Genomic DNA, 22,695 nt, shown 5'->3' with positions numbered 1-22,695 from the left:
TCTGGGTCTTCTGGAAGCATGGCAAGTAGACATTATGATGTCAGCTAATTTTCACTTTTCCACCTTACTGCTCTGACCGCTGCATTTTACTTGAGGAAACCTTTCACTATTAACTCAAGGTGTTCCAAGCAGGATGTATGAGTGAAATGGCTTGAATAAATAAAATGTATCCTACATGAGCTTTGCCATTCTGAAATTTTGGGCAAAAAAAAAAAAAAAAAGCTCAGCTGCCAGTCAAAACCATCTATTGATATAACAGGCAATCTACGTAAGATCAGTCACTAATGTTACTGGAAAAGGAGTCAATCAGTTAACTTCCATACTTTCAAATTACCACTTTTATCTTTTGATAGCATCATGGTATCTTCTTGGAACCTTACTGGCTCTGTTCCTGTTCCACTACTACTTCTGCTTTGTTCCTCACATTAGAGGACTACATTTCTTTGCACATCTCATGAGAAAACTGCTGATATGCATCATGATGAGAGCTCCAGTTTCCTTCTCCCCACTAATATAATGCATGCTAGAGTAAAACACATGCAAGGAAACAAAATAAAGTACTGCTTTCCTGTACTTCAAAAACCAGAAGAGGCGCTGGTCTTCCTCAAAAGCAGCAGTTAGCTTGACAACACTCAGATACATCTGTAGATGAACCCTTCTAAGGCACACTTAACACTACTAAGGTACACTTAACACTACTAAGGTACACTTAACATTACTGCATCCTATGATTTACTAAATAAATATAGAAAAGACTAAGTCTAGCTAAGTTCCTTTCCTTTTTTTGTCACTTATCAAATAAACCTCTCATGTTTCGATGAAGTAGACTGAAATGACTCAATATCAGAAAAGAATGCTCAGGATTTTCTCTGGAGACTCTAAATATGTTTTTTTTTCAAGTAAACTACTTCATATAAGCAATCTAATATTTTTCTTTCTTACTACATTTACTAATAATTGGTAATAACTTAAAAATAAGGACAAACCATTGCATACCCTACTACAGTGTGAAGATCTTCCAAAACCAAGTGAAATTAACTCTCAGATTACTACATACCTTTCTCAGAGAGAACTATGGGATTATTTGCTAATGGATGGCAACACAGTACATGGAGACTAACAAATCACTGTCCATGGTCAATACAAAACATCATTATGTATGGTTTTATAGGACTTTTGACAAAACAGTCTTCAGATACTGTCTCACCTACAGGCTGCTTAACCAAGGCATTTCAAGAAACAAAAGGATCTAGATAAGACTTCACTCATAGTTAAACCTAATCACATATAGACAGCCCCAAAACCATTAGGAAAAATGTGACTGTTTTGACTGCCGAGCTACTTTCAAAAGCAAGTACCATAGTATGTTTACAGTATTTTAAACTTGGTCATACAGTGTGAAAACATGACAGAAAACTGGAGACATGTAAAACAAAATGTAAATACATGAGCTAGTATAATATGTGTGAGAAAAGAAATGATGATACTGATAGTATAATACCTTCCAACATCACCCAGCTTTTGCTAGCGATGAAAGGAGTGCAAACACAATGATTAAACTGTCACAGGCTGTTTGAAGTTAAGTCTTAGATGAACAGCGAATGGTATTGAGGCAGATGTCTGGCAATGAACTGTATGAAGCAGAGTGAATGAAACAGTCAGGACAATTCTAGTCAATCAAAGCTCAAAATGGAAGCAGACCAGAAAGCCATTCACCAGTGAATACTTAGGAGATTTTACTAGTAAAGATAGCTTATCCAGCTAAATCCCCTGGAGGAACTTCAGGGGACAATCTCTGGATCCCATGATAAGAAGTACTATTAAGATTCAACGGAATAATAAATCTCTTCAACTTCTGATATATGTGACTAGTGAAATATACAGTGTAACAAGATGTAAATGAGAAATTGGAAACAAGAGACTATGCTATAAAAATAGCTCAACATGACTTTTGATACAACTTGCCATCCTTAACCCTCAGGTTGCAAAAAAAGGTTTTCTTACAACTTTCCATCAATAGAGAAATGAAATATGTGTTCATAATTGTGTAATGCCTATATATAACAATGCTTGAAAAGTCAAGTCAGAATGAGTACAGCCAGAATGAGCTGTCCATCTAACTGGAGATAATGATCTAACTCTCTGAAAGTTAATTCCTGTCTGTGGATACAGGGGCTTAAGTAAATGAAAATGAAGAGAGTTCTTGACTTCATGTAAGGAAGAAGCCCAAATTCCTTAAGGATGAACAGAATTCTGATTCAATTTAGCCACTCAAAAAACGTTCTTGGGAATTAAAGGTACACTGAAGAACCTTGTTATGGCTTTCAGAATATGAGAAAAACATTAACAGACAGGATAGGAAAGGCAGTCTGGGCCATCTTCAACTGTATGAAGCATAGATACACTACTGTACTTTTGATTCAAAAAAACTCAAATTTTCTGATTGATCTACAGAGTAAGAAGCAAAAATTGACATAAAATATTTTGATGGCACGAGTGCTATAAATGCATATTATAAGGCATTTTCCTCTATTTTGTCTGAAAGTGGATTAAGATTGATATTAAATTAGTACGTAACTCACAGAAGCCACCAGACCCACTACTCTGCTTCCAAAAGAGGCCCCACTCACACATTAACTCTACAGAAGAGAGTTTGGTTAGACTATCACAGAAACATTAATTTCTTGACAGAAATAAACAGAAATGACCAGGTATGTTGAAATGAGCATATTCATATTCCTCAACTAGCATACTGAGTTTTACCTAATGAGGGGGTTCTATACCTTCCACTGGCCTGATGAGGCAGGCTGGTTCTAGGTACTTCAGCCATCCTCAGTTAAAGCATTCACAGGATTTCAGCAGTCATTTTGCTGCCAATAGTTTTTTCTTACTTTTGATGCATGTTAAGTAATGTCACCAATATGGCGTAATTATGTTAAAAAGAATAAAAATAACTACTTTTGTCTGCAACCTGTAATGGTGTTCTAATAGAGGCTGCGATGTAGATGTTGTGCTTTTACAGACTGCAAGACCCCTTCATACTCTTGTCTCTTCTTGAACAGGTGAAGGACATCAAGAGAATTCAGAAGTGATTCAAAAGAATCCTAAGGGGCTACAATGAAAAGAGTCCGTACTCAGCTGTTTATTTACATATCAGGTATTCTATAAACTGGCACCAAACCCAGATAAATCTCTTGTGGAGGAGGCTGTCAGGGGACTTCAGTGTCTTTCACAGTGTTAAGCTGCGAAGTGAGAGGCTGCTGCTTATCTCTTTGCTATACCTGTCTTTCTTTTAGAGATACATCCTTATCAACACCACTCAGATTTTTTAGTCATATAACTTTGATCACAACCTGTGTCATAACTTACCAAAATAATTATATAAGACCATTTAGATTATTAGAATTCCAGTATGCTTTGCACTCTTGATATAGAAAAAGGATGGAATGTAAGATCTGTGTGTGGACCACAGCAAATTAAACTTAAATACTATTATAGATAGACAAACTATAGAGTTTTATGGTAATATTATATGGCACAGAGCACAGTAAACTCCCACACTATTTGATCAAGTTAAAGTTGTCATGTGCATTTTGTGAATAATGATACTCAGAAATATCTGAATACATTTGAAATATCATACGCAAATCTTGCTTACTTTGTAAGTGGAGAAATGTTTTAGCAGATTTCCAATGACTGTTGTCCAGGCAAGATAGTTATACAATTTCACTGCTGTAACATATAGAGGGATAGATGAAGTGAAAAGCACGTGCTTAAGAATTTCCCAATGAGTGCAATAAAATTAAGAGCTAATTAAAGTGTCTTCTTTATACTAACCTCAGTTATCGAAATTCTATTTAAATGACAGAAAACTAAAATCAAATCTGAGGTAAAGGAGAAGAAAAAAAATCCAGAAAGTAAGGTTTTTAAAACATTTTCACATAATATTAGGATTTCTTGGTATAACTACATAAACCTATCAGTTAGCAAACAGCTAGAAAGATACAGAAGAGAAAGAAAATAAACTCTTGTCATGCAACCCCTCCCTGGTTCACTTGACAGGAAACCACAGTGTTCTGGAGGCTGGCACAGTTGCTCTCTGCTCACAATACAGATAACCTCTAGTGTTAACAAGAATTTGCTTTGCAAACAGAGAAATGATATGCATAGAAGCAGACAATTCTGAATCTGTTGGAAGCAATTGACTAAGTAAGGGTCATAAATTGCAACTTGCTTTAATGGAAATGAAAATCCTTGACTTTGAAATAATTGTCACGGAACAAGTTTGGAAAGTGTGTTAATTTTTGGCATGCTTTCATCCTTGCCTACTTGCACAGTGTTCTACAGCCTAGTGACAATGTCCTCTCTTGTGTTACAATTCAAGCAAAACTAAATACCATAAGAAAAGCAGACATCAGGGTTGCCATCTGAATTGTCCTGCTGGATGATGAAACCATATCTGAGAATACCTCATAACATATGCTGTAGTATTGTAGAAGATAAGGTTCTCATAAGAACTATGCTTGTTAAGAGTAATGGACAAATATGCTAAGTTCCTACTTGAAAAAAAATTGACTGGAAAAGCAATTCCTTCTCATTCTACCCTTGATTCCTTTCTATCAAGACAGTTTTCAAGGAATAGTTTGAAAATCTGCTGAACAAGCTCAAGGACAGAAATCAGCTGATCAAGAAATAGAGAATAAACATGAAGACTGATGAGATGCAAAAGAATATGTATGCACTCCACAGAGATATAATCCTCAGGCATCCATTCAAGTCTGAAGATACATGATATTCCTAAGCTTCTTCACAGAGAAAAGATTAAGAAAAATGTGTGGAGACATTTTTAAAACTCTTTTCATCTCTTACTATAGTATTATATTCCAGCTGGTAAGAGAAAATACAATTGGTGATGAGGCAGTAGTCATTGTGCTTTTATGACTGCTCTCAAGGAAATGGAAAAACAGTCTATACTAAATGTTGTGACACCTGAAACCAGGACAAGAGCTTGACTTAGGAGAGGAAAAATAATTCTTCTGGAGGGAGGAAAAAGCAGGAAGCCCTCATGTGCAGAATATGATATAGGTTAAGCTGAAGCAAGCCCTTTACAATGATAACCCATGATTCAATGTTAGCTATCAGGGCTGTGAGCACAGTTTAAAGTATATTTACACAATAGATTCACTGATACTCAAGACAGTCCAGTACAAGAAATATAAGAGCGCATTAGTGGACCACTTCACCCAGGGTAGTTTATCTGCTTCACAGCTAATCTGTCAAGGTGAAGCATCATGCTAAAACAGGTGCATCTCTTCCAGTTATGAAGATAAGTCACTCACACTAAACTGCACTGTTACAGACAGACATGTTCATAGAGTTTACTATGCAGATAATATTTAAATGTGCAGGGAATAACCTGAAATCTAGAAAATCTGGTGGAAAGTAATTGGATAAAAATATGCTGAATATTATTTAAGTTTAATTTTAAAAGTCATGAATTGCAAGGCCCATTTAAATCAAGGATATTTCGCATTTTTTAAAGTATGAAACTGATTTTCCTCACATTCCCTATGGCGAATGGGCAGTACTCACAGTTGTCAATATATCAGATTTTCCAGAGACCAAAAATGGGAAACAACTGTTTCATATTCACATATTAATGGAAAAGAAGGGATACCATGTGGCTATGAATTTCTATGCAAAAATATAAGAAATCAGCACATTTCTTAGAAACGAAACAACGGTTTGCATCAATAGACAGAAATAAGAAATGCTACTAATCCTGAGAAGATTTTTGATTGTACAGATCATAAAAGGAGGCTGTGTATTTGAAAAAACTCCAAAGAGGTGTAGATGCTCTTTACTCCAGCCTTAGTGTTCCTTCTAATCACACGTAAACTGCGAGTTCAGCTGGGATTCTAAATTAAAGGAACAAAAGCAAAGGCGGACACAGAAAAGGGAAGATTTTGGAACTGGAATGCAAAGATGTCATATGTATCACACAAACACATTGCTAACTGGCATGAAAAACAGATCAGTTATTGTTGCCACAAGAGAAAAAAAAAAGGCTATATTATTTTTGAGTTCACAGAAAAGTAGTAGGTTTAGTGTCAGGGAGACTGGGTTTTATCTATCATTCCTCAGTCTGTAGGACAAAAAAAAAAAAAAAAAAAAAAAAAAAAAAAAAAAAGATGTTCAAAGAGTAACTCTCATAACTATTTAGATTCAACTATCATAATGATCAATAAGAGGAAGTGTGCATATATATGGAACAATCCAACAATACCAACATGAATAGATAACTGATCAATTGTTGGGACTACAACAAGAAGAAAACAACACAGAAAAGCCTGCTAGCTAACAAATAAATCTCTCTTCTAGCTTTTGGTTTTAGTGAGCATGTAAAGATTCCAGCTCTTTATACCTGGATCTCAAATTGGAAGAAAAAAAAATGTTCTTTTAGGTGAAGGTAAAGAGTAATAGAGATTTACATTCCTTTTTATCATTTATACCTTCTATGGTACTTTATGAAGTCCTTTCAGCAACTCTCCCTCCAAGATTCTTGAACCTTTTATTAATTTTTTCAGCTTTGCCTAAATGGGACTGTTACTACTAATTATTGGGTGAATTCCAAGCACCGAAACAGAGCTGTACTTTCCGTTTTAAATTGATCAAGTTCTTACATCCCAACACTGTTTGGAAGACATTTAAAACAATAAAATCACAGCTTGCTCATGAAATATTTCACACAAAGATGTGAGGTATAAATCTAAAAATAAATGTTCTACAATGAATACTCTGATGAGCTGTAATTATAAGACATCATATCATAAAAGACATACTAGGTACTGTTCCAAACACAGATACACCTTATTATGAAACACACAATTATTATGAAACACTGGTAGTTAAACACTCATTATGGCAGGATTGTTATGAAATAAAAATCTTAAGAAGACACCCTAGACAGACCCTATTAATTTAGTGGCATACAGCCCAAGAGTTTCACATCAGGACTGAAAAATACATCATCAACTGTGCAACATCTAACTTATAACCCATACCGAAAATAAATATTCAACACTGAGCAGCAAAGTCCTGTCTGCTACCAGACTTCAGTTAATAGTATCTTGCTTTAAATGACAGAGATTTTCCAAATTATATTTGCAAAAGGCTCTTTTACTTCTGAGCAATATGTGCTCTTCTCTCTTTAGCATTCACCAGGAGATTATCATTTTAGCTTAGATCTGTTTCCCTATATGAAATATGGGGTCAGAAAATACTAGCACCTATTAAGTCTTTCTGCATTATGAAAAAAAATGTAGATTGCCTTACATAATCCTACATTTTCTATTTCTAAATGTGTCTCAATATTTGATTGTATAAGTTAAGAGGTATTGAAATTCTATCTCTAGTTTTGAAGGCTAACATAAAGTTAGATGTAAAAAAAGATATTTTATACAACTCTACAAAAGCAGACTCCTCTACTTAGTATCAAACATATTTTGTAATGCTTTACAATGAAGACAGTTCTTCCAAGTACATCAGGATTTTATGTTGCTGGTCCCAAAAACAAACAAGTGAAAAAGTTCAGTAATAGTGCTCTAGTATATTGTGCTTCTGTTTGATAATAAACATTCTAGTTCTGTGAGTGAGATTAGGTGACTGAACAGTATAATCAAAAAAGCCTGAAGAAAATATATCTTTCCTACAAAATATAACAAGACACGTTTTCAGAGTGTAAGTAGGAACTGAGCCATACAACTCCTGCTAACATTAATGGAAGCCGCCTGTCAAAAGCACTATGCTTCATGCTGAAAATGTCCTTTAGTGGTAATAATAGGGTTAAAACTTCTGTATATACACATAAATATTTTACATAAGGTCCTTCACAAAATACTATTTGTGATTTATGCTCAACTATAAATCCTGTACTTTCAGAATTATTTGTGTTATAGTAACACCTCAGAAAATGGTTTACTGTCTGGTTATATAACACACTAAAATCTACTTTTCTGTAAGTTTCTGTCTCTTTAAAGCAGACTTTTAAAGAAGGCACATAAGTGAAGATATTCATCACAGAATGTGTTTCAGCGTTTTACCTAGATGACTTCAGTATCTCATGTACTTTATGTATAGGTGATCTTGCTGAATTATTTATAAACTGTTTTTTCTAGAAATACTATGTTTGCATTTATTAGAGAAATGATACAACCTCTTCAAAATGAAGAGGATAGTGGCAAAGAAGGTGAGAGAACCCTGATATTAATTCTAGCATAAAGGGAAAATATGAAGACTCTACTCTGTACCAGAGAATGAAATCATAAAAATTTTGGGCTGAAGTGGGATTGCATTAAACATATGCTTCTAAAAATCACTGCTATACACAAAAAGGTCTTTTTAAAGGGAAGATCGGGATAAAAGCCAGCATAGTTTTTATTTATTTTATTAAAAAATATATTTTAAAATGACTACCAGGAGGAAACATTTACTGCTCCGGATTCTTTTTTTTTTTTTTTGCTATCACACTAAGAGTCAAAGTTATGACATGCAAGATTGTATTTCTGTGAGCATCTGGGGTCAGTTCCAGTTAATGAACAATGAAAAGGTAAAATATAATGGAATTTTTGATAATAGGACATGTTTACCCACTTGTCTATATTGATGAAAACAGATAGTAAGTGTTTAAGGAGCAATAGAGCCATATATATCAAAATCTTTTATAATTTAACAATTGTCTTATTGAGGTCCTTAATTCTGGAAGCTCAGCTAAACATGCTTCCAAATATATTCCAATTTGGAACTTTAAATTATGTGATCTATCTCAGGGATCTCACCTAGCACACAATTAAAAACTAGTTATTCTGCTATTTTACTTCAAAGATGCCAATATACATCAAGTAAATTATTTGGGTTTTTTTAACATGAAGAGGCCCAATTTGGACATCTTGGATCAACATGGGCAGCTAAGTACTTAGCTTGAGATTAAGCAGCATAGCATCAAACTAAATCACGCTAATAAAATAAAAAGTGTGTTAGCCCCTTCCTTTCTAAACACAGCATGAATGGGAAAAGACGTTTCATAAATTTGCTAATGTCTCTCTATTTTTAAATAAAAAGAGAGAGATAGCTAACATACTCAATACTTAGCGACATAACAAGCTGGAGACTTAGCATAGCAGTGGAGTGAATCAACAATGAGAACCCTTTTCATTACTTCTTGTTCTGTACATCACAAAGTTAAAATATAAGAGTATGAAAGTAAGAAATTTTTTGTGACTTTTGACAATTATTAGTAAAAAAAAGATGGTAACAATTGCCAAAAAAATCACAAAAGTTGACATGTTACCTGGCTATGACAAAGAGCACACAACTGACACCCAAGTAAGCCAGCAGAATATACATCCAGATATCAGGGGAGAGAGGATTCAGGAAGGAGAAGACGCCTGGGTTTGTACCATTGGGCTTGCGGTACAAAATACTTATTCCAAGAGTCATAAAGGGCTTGGAAAAGTCGATGACCTTCTCTCGAACATAGGTAATTGCCAATGGTGCAACTGCAAGGTCAGCTTTCTGTTGAGACAAATACAAAAAGAGGAACAGGACTTAAGTCAGAACCAACAGGCAGAAGCAGGCAATCAGATTAATCAAAAACCAGACTGGATATGGAGGAGATTTGCACTAGTTAGGCTGAAATTTAAAACTTTCCTCCTCCTCTAGAAAGGAAATGGATTTATTCTAGTTCTTTATGATGAATTAACATAGTAGCATTTAGAGAAACTACAGAAGCTACTACAGGGATAGAAAAAAGAAGTGAAGCAAAATACTGTATCCTGCAGAGAACAAGATTTGCCATTACATCTTTTAAAACTCATTTTAACTGTATGTATTAATGTATATATTTACTTTGCCACTCCTTCACTGTGCTCTTTAAAAGTTCATATGTTTGCATGTGAATATGCTTTTTCAAGTGTAGGGAAATGGTAAGCAGAAAAAACAGCTGTGCTTAATTTAGCATAAAAGTATTGGGACACAATGAAGAACATTTTAAAATGGGAAGTGCTACACCTGCAAAGTTGTTACAGGGAATAAGTTCTAATAAGATACATCTGTCCTTACTAATTTGTAGAAATAATGAAAAAGTTCATTTGTAGATAACAGAATATGAAGCAAGTGCAGTTAAAAATTAAATCATGCAATAAAATGTATTTTGCCAATTTACATTTAGTTTTAGTTATTTATGGCAAAGTTGAGAGTGAGAGAATATACAGTACACAACTCAGCACACTGCAAATGAAGATTCCTCAGTAAACTACATGTAAATACAGGTATGTAATAAGAGAGACGGTACAGCTACCGTGAAATAATATGTTATTCAAACAGCAAACCTGCAAATAACATCATTTTCAAAATGACTGTCCTAAACCAGATCCAGAGATTTTGTTCCTAATAATATGGTATTAACTCATGTAATTAATTACATATTTTGTTCAGTTGGTATTGGAAACACTATATAATGCTCAAAATCTCAAATAGTGTTATCATATTTCAATGTTCCTTTGTTTTACTTGCCTAACATTTCATGAAGTTCTACTATATTTTATTGTTGTTATGTGCATTGATGATATCATTAAGCCTTCTCTGGATGTACACCTTTGTTACTATGCAAAACCGTTGACAAAATGTATTTAATTTATGAAAGGCTCAATGTTACAAGTTACAGAGCAACACATACAAGTTCAAGAAACATAACATCTCAGACTTCTGGGTTGAGAGGCAGGTAACAGCCCTTACCCTTACAATTCTAAGAGATCTTACTAGAAACTGTCAGAAGACATAGACGCACAAAGATAGAAAAAACAGATCTTTTGGAAGGCAAATGGTGGTTGTGGAATGTCTAGTCTTAAAACATGAACTGATCCTTAATTAATCCAACCTTTGATCATTAGGTGAAAACAGAACAGTATACCAATAAATATAACTATCCTTAGCGGAGCAAAGTTCTAGGGAAATTGCTGATGCAATTAGAAAATTACCACAAGACATAACATGTTTCATATGGCAGAACAGGACAATCTGGGAGGGACTGATCCAAAATACAGGTCCCTACACTGATATCTCAAGATTTTCTCCAGAGCACTGTTTCTTTCCCATTTTTCACTCAAAATTTGGAATGGCTAACTTGTGATTACATGATGGGGGAAAATTCTCCCTCAGGTTACGTGACAGGATATTGACCTTTAAGACTATAATTTTTTTTTTTTTTTTAATGCCTGATCATCCTATTGTCATTTCACATACTCTGTACCTTTTGCTCCAAGCACCTCCAAAATCCATGCAAAAGGCACAAGTCAGAGGGCAATGTTGCTTTGATTGGCACTAATGTATACTATATGGGACAAAAAATACTTTTATAAGTAAGCCTTGGTTAAATTTTAACTTCTGAAATTAATGTTATAAATATAACTTTCAGTAGCAATTTCTATATTAAATTTAAGAAACTACAACACAATTATAATGTATGGCCAGATCATTCCACAGAATGACAAAATAATTTACATTGGACAGGACTTCTGGAGGTCACCTAATCCAGCCTCCTGTTCAAAGCAAGGCCAACTTTAATGTTCAATAAATGAACACAATATTCTGACACTGTGTAAAACAACATGTAAAAATGGTTCCCCGTAACTTACATTTTTCACAATGCAATAAATATATATAAATAAAAAGTACCATATGAAGGTGATATAACTTGTGTGGGAAAAAATAAAAACAAAGGAAATGGAAATCTTTTCTTTCTATGGAAAGAATTCTTTTTCTTTTGAAAGTACCTATATAACTATGGTATCAATGAAGAGAGAATTCATAATTTCAGATAAAATACAAATCAAAAAATAAAAATTAGGAAAAAATGCATTCATCCTTACACTACTTCACTCTCAGCAACAGAATTATGTAAGGCTGAATTTTAACTATTTCTTTCATCCACTATCAAAATGTACACATGCCATCTAAGTCCAAGAATGATCTGTAAATTCAAGATGAAAAACATTTTCATTATGGCAGACATCCTGTCAATCTGGTTATTGTGCTAAACTCCTCTTCTCCTTTTCTAAACCTATCAGAGGATATAAATGTGTTAACAAACAGACTGATTTTGCAAACCATGCCTGATAATTCTTGCCTAGTATTAGCATTTTTCAGATAATCTACTAGTGAGCATAGCTGGGACACCTCTTCCTAACTCAAGGCACAGACTGAATCAGAGTAGACATTAGGCAAAAATATAGAACAGCAAAGACAATAAATCATTGGAGTATATTGGGAGGTGAAGCTGCAAATCTCTAACACTGGATCTTTGACAGCATTTATCTGGTATAATATAATTACTGCTGACATATAGTGGAAAAGGGGAATGGACTTCCTGATCTCCTGTGGTCCTTCCCTCATGATCCCAGGCTATTTTACGATTTCACTAAAGCTGTCAACAAAGCTCCTGCCACATACAATCAGGAAGCAAAACATAGCTGTACTTCTCCACCCTAAACTTGATGCAAAATATGACATTTTCAATGTAGTTAGAGTGCATAAGCATGTCTCTCTATTAAACTAGATTTCCCCACTGCAGACTTCAAAAATATAGAGAATATCCTTCATTACATAGTACATTTAAAAGTACAGTAACGTCAAACTATGTCAGGTACCCTTTTTGGAAGGTCAGGCATTTTTTCAGTTTGTCAATTCACGGTGAAAGATTTATACTGACCTGAATGACTGGAGGGCTAAACCCTAACAGTGGGGGGAAAATCGTCTTTTGTGGCTATCAGCTCCTGGAAACAGTAACAGCAGCTACCATGATAGGGGCTCAACCATGGCCGCAATCACTGGCGTATTACTATAAAGCTCTGGTCACTGCATCTTGTATGGCATTATATAGATTATTTAGATGCTTAACAAATTTAAACAAAAATACAAAATATTGCAGACACACACTGATCGCAGTGACCTCCACTATCATATTAGTGGTGAAATGCATTTTTTTTATTTGTATATAATAGCACTAAATAGTAATTCGTATAATCTGAAGAGGGATTCCACATCCAAGTATAGCTGAAATGCGGATGCAAGCAGGAAAGCAGCAATTAACTGCTGTATATTTGGTCAGGAAATGGATCTACTATATTCTATGCTTGACAAAAATCCAATCTAACTGTTAAGAATTATACAGATAATTTATAAATAGTGGAAAGGATCTTTATTTTATGTTTCATCCAAAAGACTGCAGCTCCAGCAGCACAGAACTGCCTATCAGAGTACTCTACCAATATGATTTAGATGCTGATTAAGAAAGTAGGTGGTACAATTGGTCTAGATTCAAAAGCTAGTTCAGGTCAGAAGTGAAAACAAATATCGACTCAGCCTGCTATTTCATCCTATATAAAACCACTGTGTCCTTTAATATAATTACTGCAACAGCTTCATTCCAAGAGAGATACCATAATTGAGGCAATAGAAGAAGAGGAGGGAGGGGCTACCAACAGAAATGAAATGCATAGGCCAAATGATGAGTAAAAATTTGAGCTAGGCCTGGTCTCAGTGGCCGTACTAATCTTCTGCTTTCTGAAGAATAGAATTCACACTTCTTCCCCAGGTGATGAAAGAAATTTAAGAAAGGAATGGGCTGAATGTTGGGGTTTTTTGCATAACTATTGATTTCAGTGACTTTGCTTCAATATTCTTGAACTAGAACTATCACCATAAGTGCAAAATTTAAACATCTCAACAAAAATAAAATCCAGAGTCTTCACTGACTGAGGAAACAAAAAGCTGCTAGAATGACTAATAGATAAAAATGTAATTCTGCAGACATGTAACCTATTTTGCTAACTAGATATATGTTATCTCCAAAATATTCCATTTTCTTGGCAGCTGTTTCCTCCAGAAATGATGTATCTGCAAAGTAAGAGAAAAAAAAAAGGCCAAGTTTCCAAAAGTGCAATAACAGTGTCTCCTAAAGTCTTCTACCACAGAGAAATACAAGAGAATTCTCTTCAGTTAATTTCTCAGGATGAACTGCAGGAGAACGGCGTAAACTGAGAATTTTATACATCTAAAGGAACATTAACACATGAGTACTTCCTAAAGTGCTTTCTGAGAAGTTCCATAATGAGTATTTGTCTCACTTGGCAACAGAACAAGTAGGGCTATATTTTAAAAGGAGAAAAAAAAAAAAAAAGATTGATATATCTGAAAGCATAATCCTGAATAGCATTCATTCTTGACCTAGATGAAGGTCCTTCTATGAAAGCATCCAAACAAAGACAGGAGAGTATAAACTAGTTGCTACAGAGAGAAATTCTGCAGCCACTAAAGGTTAGAATAGCAATTAGAAATAAGTAGACCTGACAAGGACCTTCCAATACAAGGTGCAGTCCCAGGCAAAATGGGAGAGTTGCACAGCAACACAAACAATAACCACAGCATGTGATGAAAGAGTGCACTGCAGGCAATAATGCCACTGGTAGATGGCAGGGACTGGAGAGAAACACTCCTCACAATAAATTCTTACTTCAATTTTGTCAAGTGTGAGGAAGTCAGAATCACACACTCACTCCACTATTCAAAGATATGGCATGATAACCTGCAGAGTGGCACTGTCTTCACATTCTGCCTCCAGACTAATAATTCTTCAAAGAGAGGTTCTCCATCCAGGAAGAGAGGGTCCAGCACAAGAGGGAGGAAGAGATAAAATTGATCTTACCCTAGGCAGCACTTTTCAGAGTCAGCTGAACAAGCCAAAGTTATTCCCACCCTGCTTTGTCAGAGGGCATCAGGCATTTTGAATGGTACTCTGAAAGGTGTTTCAAATGGTACTTGATCTTCCACACTCACCCTCCATCTTTAAGGTTAATGACATTTCCCCCTTTCACACTAGCATACGCACTCTCAGTGGATGCTACTTTCTTCAGTACTGCAGAGCTCTGGGAAAATGATTGCCAGACTCTCCCTTCTTTTTGCGCTGGAGTCAGGCTCTCTTTACAAACTTTTTTGCTTCTCAGCTGTGGAAAGGTTTCCCTGTCTTGCTGCCATGAGCAGCCACAAGATGTTCCCTCAGCAATGAACACAGCAAGGTACAGGATTTAGTCCTACTACAGAAGCCCTTGGGACATGCTAAAATACTCCTCCTTTGCTTCTTCATTTACTTCTTACTTCCAAGCTTGATGCATCTATTACTGAGTCTAATCTTCTATTTTATGAGAAGTAAGATTTAAAGAAAAAGGATGTGGGTTTTTTTCAGTTGCATAGTCTTGAAATTTGGTATATAACCTCTCAAGAGACAAGATTTTAAAGTTACATCGATTCAGTATATGCCTGTGGCTACAGCTAACTTCAATAAGAATTTTGCATACAAATCTTGAGTAGTATATGAGCCACAGCATGTATAATAAGTTGATATTTGCAAATACTGATATTTTGGATATGAAGAGTAACTCTAACAAATAACTCGGAGAAGTTGTCATATTAATATTTGGAGAAATTGAACTTCAAAAACATTTAATAACTTCTAGCAGTAGTGCTGGGAAAGAGGAAAAGAAGCAGTGATTTAATTTTCTTTTGATAACCATTTTCTGAAAAATTTTTGGCTTAATTCAAAGGAATGAAAAGTTAAAATATAATCTATACTTAACAACAAAATGGCTAATACTTATTTTTAATTAGACCGTAAAACTACAGACTATTCCCTCATAATAATGTAAATGGAGTCTACTGGCAAGAATTTCACTGATAACATTTTGTATTAGAAATGCAGGGGGAAACATATAATCGATATACACTTTCAGTCGCTTATACATTTTGTCAGTCAGTACAATCACACTGTGATCATACAATGTAAATACACAGACACTGCAACTGCATTTTAGTAATTTTACTTCTATAGATTACAGACAGTAATGAAGCTACTGTATGTATCTATTTTTAAAAGGAAACCATTTTTTAAAAGAAACAATTTATAAGGATTCTTTTTAATCATCCAAGTCTGCTCTTCAGCCTAAGAGGCTGCAAAACCTCAGCCAGTGAGTAAACTCAGACACTGGGAATTTTGGGGACTATTAACATGAGAGTTGAACTTCATTCACATGCTCTTAGGACAAAAGGCATCCTTAAGCTGAACACAGGAAGGCTAATGCCCAACTTAATTCTTTTAAATCCATCTAAACAATGGGCTCTTAACTGAAAGAGAGGTTAGGTATTACTCATATTCACAGAAAATTTGATTTAAAAAATTAAGGTCTGTAGTTTGGCTTAAGTTTGTTATCCTAAACTGGCCTGTTTGTACCCTTACATAGTAGCAAATTGCATACCCTGACAAAGGCTTTTGGTCTTGAAAACAAGACCTGCACTTCCATTTTTGATCATTTGGATTTTATTGGGGGATAATTGTTATTTTAATCAGCCACTTACATTATTTTAATATAAACTCGGTTTTGCTTGTTTCCTAGCAGCTTTCATAGGATCATAGGATAACACAGGTGGGAAGGGAATTCAGGAGGTCTCTAGTCCAACCTCTTCTTCAAAGCAGTGTCAACTATGAGATCAGACTGGATTGCTCAGGGCTTTATCCAGTCAGACTTTAAAACCTCCAAGGATGGAGACTGCACAACCTCTCTGAGCAACCTGCTCCACTGCTTGACTGTCCTTATGGTGTGAAAGTTTCTCCTCACATCCAGTCAAGCAGTGGAGGAAGTTGCCCAGAGAGGCCACACAGTGTCCACCTGTGGGAATTTTCAATTTATGCCCACTGTCTTTTTTCCTCCTGCTGTGCACCACTGTGAAGAGTCTGGTGCCATCTTCTTGATAACTTTCTTGCAGATATTGTAAGGCTACCATTAGCAGTTCTTTACCTTTGTCAAATTTAAGTAGCACACTATGAAGTTTGAAATGGACAGGCAGATTAGATAGCTGAGCTTACATATTGTCAAGGCTTCTTATTTGTGAGGTCCCGATTTGTATCATTTAAGATTAAATTAAATGTTAACAATACCATATAGAGATGCAACTTCAGCAGCCATTACTTTATTATCACAGAAGTAGGCCTGATGACAGTTTCGACAGATGCTGACTTAAATTCCCAAAATTTTTTCTAACTAGTGATCGACTTCTCAATATGTACTATTCAGCAACAAGAAGTTACTGAAAGCCAGGAGGTTTTCTGAAAGAGATGATACATTTTAATGGCATCTGGTCATTTTTCATAGCTGTTTTACTTCCATAGACATCCTTCTGTGAGCACGGAACTTTGTGAGGACTTTGGGAAGTCCTGAAAAGCTGTGGTAACTAATACCTGAATCAACTACGAGCCCTGAACTATTTAAAGAGGAGGGTCCTGCTTTTATCTCTGAAAAGTTTGTCTCTCTAGAGATCTAGATCTCCAAAAAAACTCAAAAGGCTCTGCACAGTACTGTCCACTATAACAGCAGTAACCTGCTACATGAACTCAACTAGACTAAGTAAGCTGGAATCCTTCCTACCACGGCTTTTAAATAGAATCTACTTTATCTTCTGATCAACCTAGCAGTGTCTAGAGCTGATTTTTAGCATTTTTTTCTGTTTGTTCTTTTGTTATTCTCTGAATGTTTACTCAGGGGGAAATGCTAGTACTAAAAGCTAATTAATTTACATTAATTTGCATTATTTCTTCTTACTCGAGCTTTGTAAATCTGGGTATTTTCCTAGTGCATTCTCATTTAGCTCTGCTAGCTAGTACTTATTATATCTAATAGCTGCACTTACAGATAAAAGATAATTCCTACAAACTGACAAATGCTGCAGCATTACCCTTTAAAAGAAACATTGCTCAAGAAATTACCTTTTCTTTAACAGCTTTCAAATAACCATACTAGATTTGTAGGTGAGGCCTAGAAGAGGAGGATTACTCCTTCAAAACAGTCACAAAGTTTCTACCTGTTGATTTATAAGCTACTGTGTCACTAAAGCATTTTGCACAAACTGTTTTTAATCAATAGTTCCACAAACTGCATGATGGGAACTAGAGGCAGTGGACCAAGAAACTACTTCTAGCAGTAGGATGGATGACAATAGACTGCAAAGATAATAAAATCTCAGCCTTAGTCTTTATGTCTCCACTCCAGCAGAGTTTTCCACAGAGGGCTGTTCCACTGGCTACAAGACCAAGATTCACATGGCGTACTATGGAAAGGTAGACTACCCAAGACAATATTTACAACAGTCTAAATATTGTGGATCAGGGTTCAGGAAGGGAAAACTCATCGCTTAAAAAGAAATAAACAGCGTAAGAGTATTTAAATTAATTAAACTGTTCAATAAAATGAGGGAAAAAAAGTTATTACACTCTTTTTTGCCAAATTTATATTTGTGTCTAATGAAAAATTAGCAGTATCTAAGCAAACAAGAGTAAATCTACACATCCCTTACATGCATTGAGGTGTGCAAACAATATAAAATATATTTTATTTGAAAAAGGAGCAAGTGATTAATCAGTTGTGCAGTGTCAGTATCCAGATACCTTTGAAAGTATGGATAATAATCTACCGCCCAAAACTATTGTACATAAAAGTAAAGGAAGTTGTTTTGAAAAAGAGTGCATTTATGTTAGCCAAGTGGCCAATTTTTAATATCCACCTTTGAAATTCTACAGAAGAGATTATGAAATCTCAGACACCATTTTTATTGTCTAGTCCATAACTTTTGCCTGTAATACAGTATGTGTTTCAAAAAAATCAACCAGTAGACATCAAATAACTTTAAGTTAGTAAGAATTTAAAGGATTTTGAGATCTATTGATAGCCTTCCTCTGTAAGGCATGATTTCTGGTTTCCACACCTTGAATCCTTTCTGTAACTACTTTCTGAGTCCTTTCAAATTCAGTATTTTTTCAGAGGTGGTTACTAGATACCGTAATTATTGGATAATGTATTCCACTGCAACCTCCTGAATTAAGACACAGCTAACGCTGACTCCTTGCTTCTAGTTGGCAATAGCCTCACTGTATTTTCAAGATAAACAGCAAATCACTGGAAGATTTTGTTCAGTTGCTAATTGTCCCTTAGATTTTTTCAGTTATTCATGTCAGGATACAATACCACCCATGTCTTTTAATTTTGACTTATATTCTGTTACCAAAGATTTGAGCTTGATTATGCAATTCAATTTTTTTATTGATTCAGACTATTTCAGTAATTTCATTTTATCATGAAATTCAATTTGACTTGTATAACTAACTTGCTCCCACTTTTCTGTATCACTTTGTCATATGCAATTTTTTCCTGATGAATCAAAACAATTAATAGTTTTTGTATATCATTTGGATGGGAGTAGATCACTGCAGGATATACTATATCTTTTTGATTAAAAATTCCCAATTAACTATTTTTTCAAGCTTAATAAACTTTTAGACCATTAACATGGACAAAATCAATTTTAGCACACGCTTCCACTCTAGTTGCATTACGATTTTTACCAGCCATCAAAAAGACTTGATTTTATTTTAAAAATCCACAAACTGAAAATCTCAATGAATCTTTAAATTCCAGTGTCTTAAGTTTTAAATAAAATTGAACATTATTATAAATCTTCATAAAAATAATGAATTATGATAGTTACAATCACAATTTCATTTCAGATAGTCTGGAGCTCTCACAATTTCTAACGATGTTAAGGAATGTCACATTAAGAAGTCAATATGCTTTTAAATAGATCTTTATACAAGATTCCATAATATAAAAAAACAAAAGCTGAAGTTTTTTAAAAATATGTATATTCTTATAGCATTATATGTCATGCAATAGTTTACATGCACTGTAGTGATTAAAAAATTGGCTAATATAACATACATTTTATCATCCAAAAATATTGGCACAAATCTAAAAAAGAAAATGCTAGCAGTGCTTTTGTGTACTAGGTCCTAATTTAGTTCTTTTCTGCCTAGGGTACATGTAAGGTAAGTCATTTGATAAACTTACATTTATTTAAATTTAATAACACTTATCCAAGCTCTAGGCAATATTTAAATACTGAGAATACCAGGATAAACTTATCATTAACAAACAGTTTTAAAAATAAAATGCAAATTCAAAGGATGAAATCTGTGGTGTTCACATCTAACTTTATATTTATACATGACGAGATCTATGAAACAATGAAAAATGTCACTACTGTTATAATTTATTCCTTGCATTGTGTGAGGTTCTGCTTCAGACTCAAAGACAGGACTCAACCTAAGAGTACAAACAGATAAGAACAGCATAGAACAACATGACATTGACATGAAAAAGCACTGATTAGCATGACAGGCAGATGTAGCTATATTTATGTCCAATTTTTATAACTGCTAAAAGAATTTGGGGAAAGGATAGGAAAAAGTCTAGAAAGATCTTTTGGAGATTATTTACAGGGAGAGTTCCTCCAAAGAGGGAAGACTAACATGGAACAAAGCTTTTTGAAATCCCAGCAGTTCAGTCATAGAAATTTTCAGTCCAAAACAATTACAGGAAGACCGTGATCTTCAATGGAACAGAAGATAAGGAGAGGCTGTAAGAGCTTTGAAATAATGCACTCGTATTTGATATTAAGTAAAAAAGATAAACAGATAAATATGATGTACTAGCTAAGCATCTTTTTTCTTTTTCTTTCTTCTTTTTTTTTTTTTTTTTTTTTTTTTTTTTTTTTTTTTGAGACAGGAGGATAAAGAGAATCCAGAATGGAGTTCGCTGAAAAAAGCAATAAACATCTAAATAAGGAAAAGATGATAAATCTGTAGGTATTGGCTATAGTGTCAGCTAACCATTTCCTATTGCCTGCCCTGTTTGCTTCCCATTGTCTGCTGAACTTCTAAAGATGCAGACAAGATCCTATCGCACTATCTAGAAGAGTGCCAACTGGCATGGACCAAATACATTTGAGGGAGAGTGCCGACAGTTTATATGATTGTATGCCCCTGAACACATTTTTACAGTTTGTCTCTTTAGGTGCAAGACAGGTGTAACCAATACGCAGCATGAACACAGCCACCTCATTTGGGGGAAGAGATGGAAGGGAGATAGTGTAGCAGAACAGACAGACACTGTGTCATTCTACTTGCCCTCAAAGTCAGAGAATAAGCTCTGTTCCAATTTATTTACTCATATATACATATATATATGGCTCTAGTTAGTTGAGCTGGATCCAGCAGTTTTAGTGTATTAATAAATGGTCTGGGAAGTGGATAAAGAGTTAAGTAACAGTATCTGTGGGTGACACTCAGTTATTCATAGTAGAGGCCAGCTGTGAAGAACTGAAGGAAGACCACAGATATTAAAGAAAGAGATGCTCATTGTCACTTGCACATAAAGGAGGAGAAAACAGTAAATGAAACTGGCAGGTAGCAGGCTCAGAACAAAAACCAAGATGACGATTCTTCACACTAAGTGTAATGAAGCTGTAAAACTCCTTACTTCAGCTGTGAATGCCAAAACTTTATATTTTTTCAAGTAACTGAACAAATTAATGGAAGAAAGATTCACCAAAGACTATTTTATACAAAAAAAAAAATCCTTTTGCAGTTCAGGAAGAGCTTAGCCACAACTCACTGTGAACTGGATATGTATCACTGATATTCTTGTTCAGTTTTATTTCAGATTCTTGACATTTGCTGTTGGCTAAGAATGAAGACAGGACAGTGAGAAAAATGAACTTTTATTCTGGACTGTTTTGTGTATGCGCATGTATCTATGCGTATAGTTTTGTATCAATGAATAGGTATACCTCTTACCACTATAAGACTATGAAGGATATGCTGCAGCTTCATATAAATGTGTATTTTTCAACCAATTACATTTCAAACCTCAATCATTCCTTTTCACTTGAGCATGTTTCTTTATATATTTCAAAGAGGGAGTAGTAGTTCACAGAAAACTACAGGTCAGTTACGTTTATTTTTCAAAATAGATTTTACACTCATTTTTACACTATAATCCACAACAGTTCAGCTGAACTTCAGATGTTAAATGGAGGGGATTTCAGGCCACACGTTAGTGTGAGTAAGTTCTTCAGACAACTGAAGGAACATTACAGGCCCTGGTTCTAAAAGGGGATTTTAACCACCCCAGTATCTGCTGGAGGGACAACACAGCAGTGACAACAAAATGGTGGAGTTCACAAGCTTGAGGAGAGGGAGCAAGGCAAACAGCAGGATCCCAACCCTGGACTTCAGGAGAGAAGACTTTGGCCTCTTCATAGACCTGCTTGGAAGAATCCCAGAAAAGATGTTCATGAGCAAAAGAGGGGTCCAGGAGAGCTGGTTGATTTTCAAGGATCACCTTCTCCAAACTCAGAAACACTCTATCACCATGAGCAGGCAGCTAAGTGAAGGTGGCAGGAGGCCTGCATGGATGAACAAGGCACTCCTAATAAAACTCAGACATACAAATGAAGCATACAAGAGGTGGAAGCAGGAACAGACGACCTAGGAGGAAAACACAGACACTGTCCAAGTGCACATGGATGGGGTTAGGAAAGCAAAAGCATACCTGCAGTCAAAGCTAGTGAGGAATATGAAGAGCAACAAGAAGGAATTTCTACAGATACATCAGCAGCAAAAGGAAGGCTAAGAAAAATGTGGGCCTGCTTCTGAATGGAGCAGGGGACCTGGGACATGGAAAAGTCCAGTACTCAGTG

At 35.1% G+C, this 22,695-nt stretch overlaps 1 protein-coding gene across 1 annotated transcript in view; it reads right to left on the bottom strand.

Moving 5' to 3' along the window:
• The window catches only part of GRIK2 (glutamate ionotropic receptor kainate type subunit 2), a 438,669-nt gene that overhangs the window by 146,113 nt on the left and 269,861 nt on the right, over positions 1–22,695 (bottom strand). The window contains exon 12 of the mRNA XM_064508825.1: positions 9,350–9,573. Coding sequence (XP_064364895.1) covers positions 9,350–9,573 — 224 coding nt within the window. The remainder of the gene's footprint in view (positions 1–9,349; positions 9,574–22,695) is intronic.

Source organism: Dromaius novaehollandiae, chromosome 3, assembly GCF_036370855.1.
Source record: "Dromaius novaehollandiae isolate bDroNov1 chromosome 3, bDroNov1.hap1, whole genome shotgun sequence".
NCBI classification, from domain to species: Eukaryota; Metazoa; Chordata; class Aves; order Casuariiformes; family Dromaiidae; genus Dromaius; species Dromaius novaehollandiae.
This window is presented reverse-complemented; position numbering and strand designations above follow the sequence as displayed.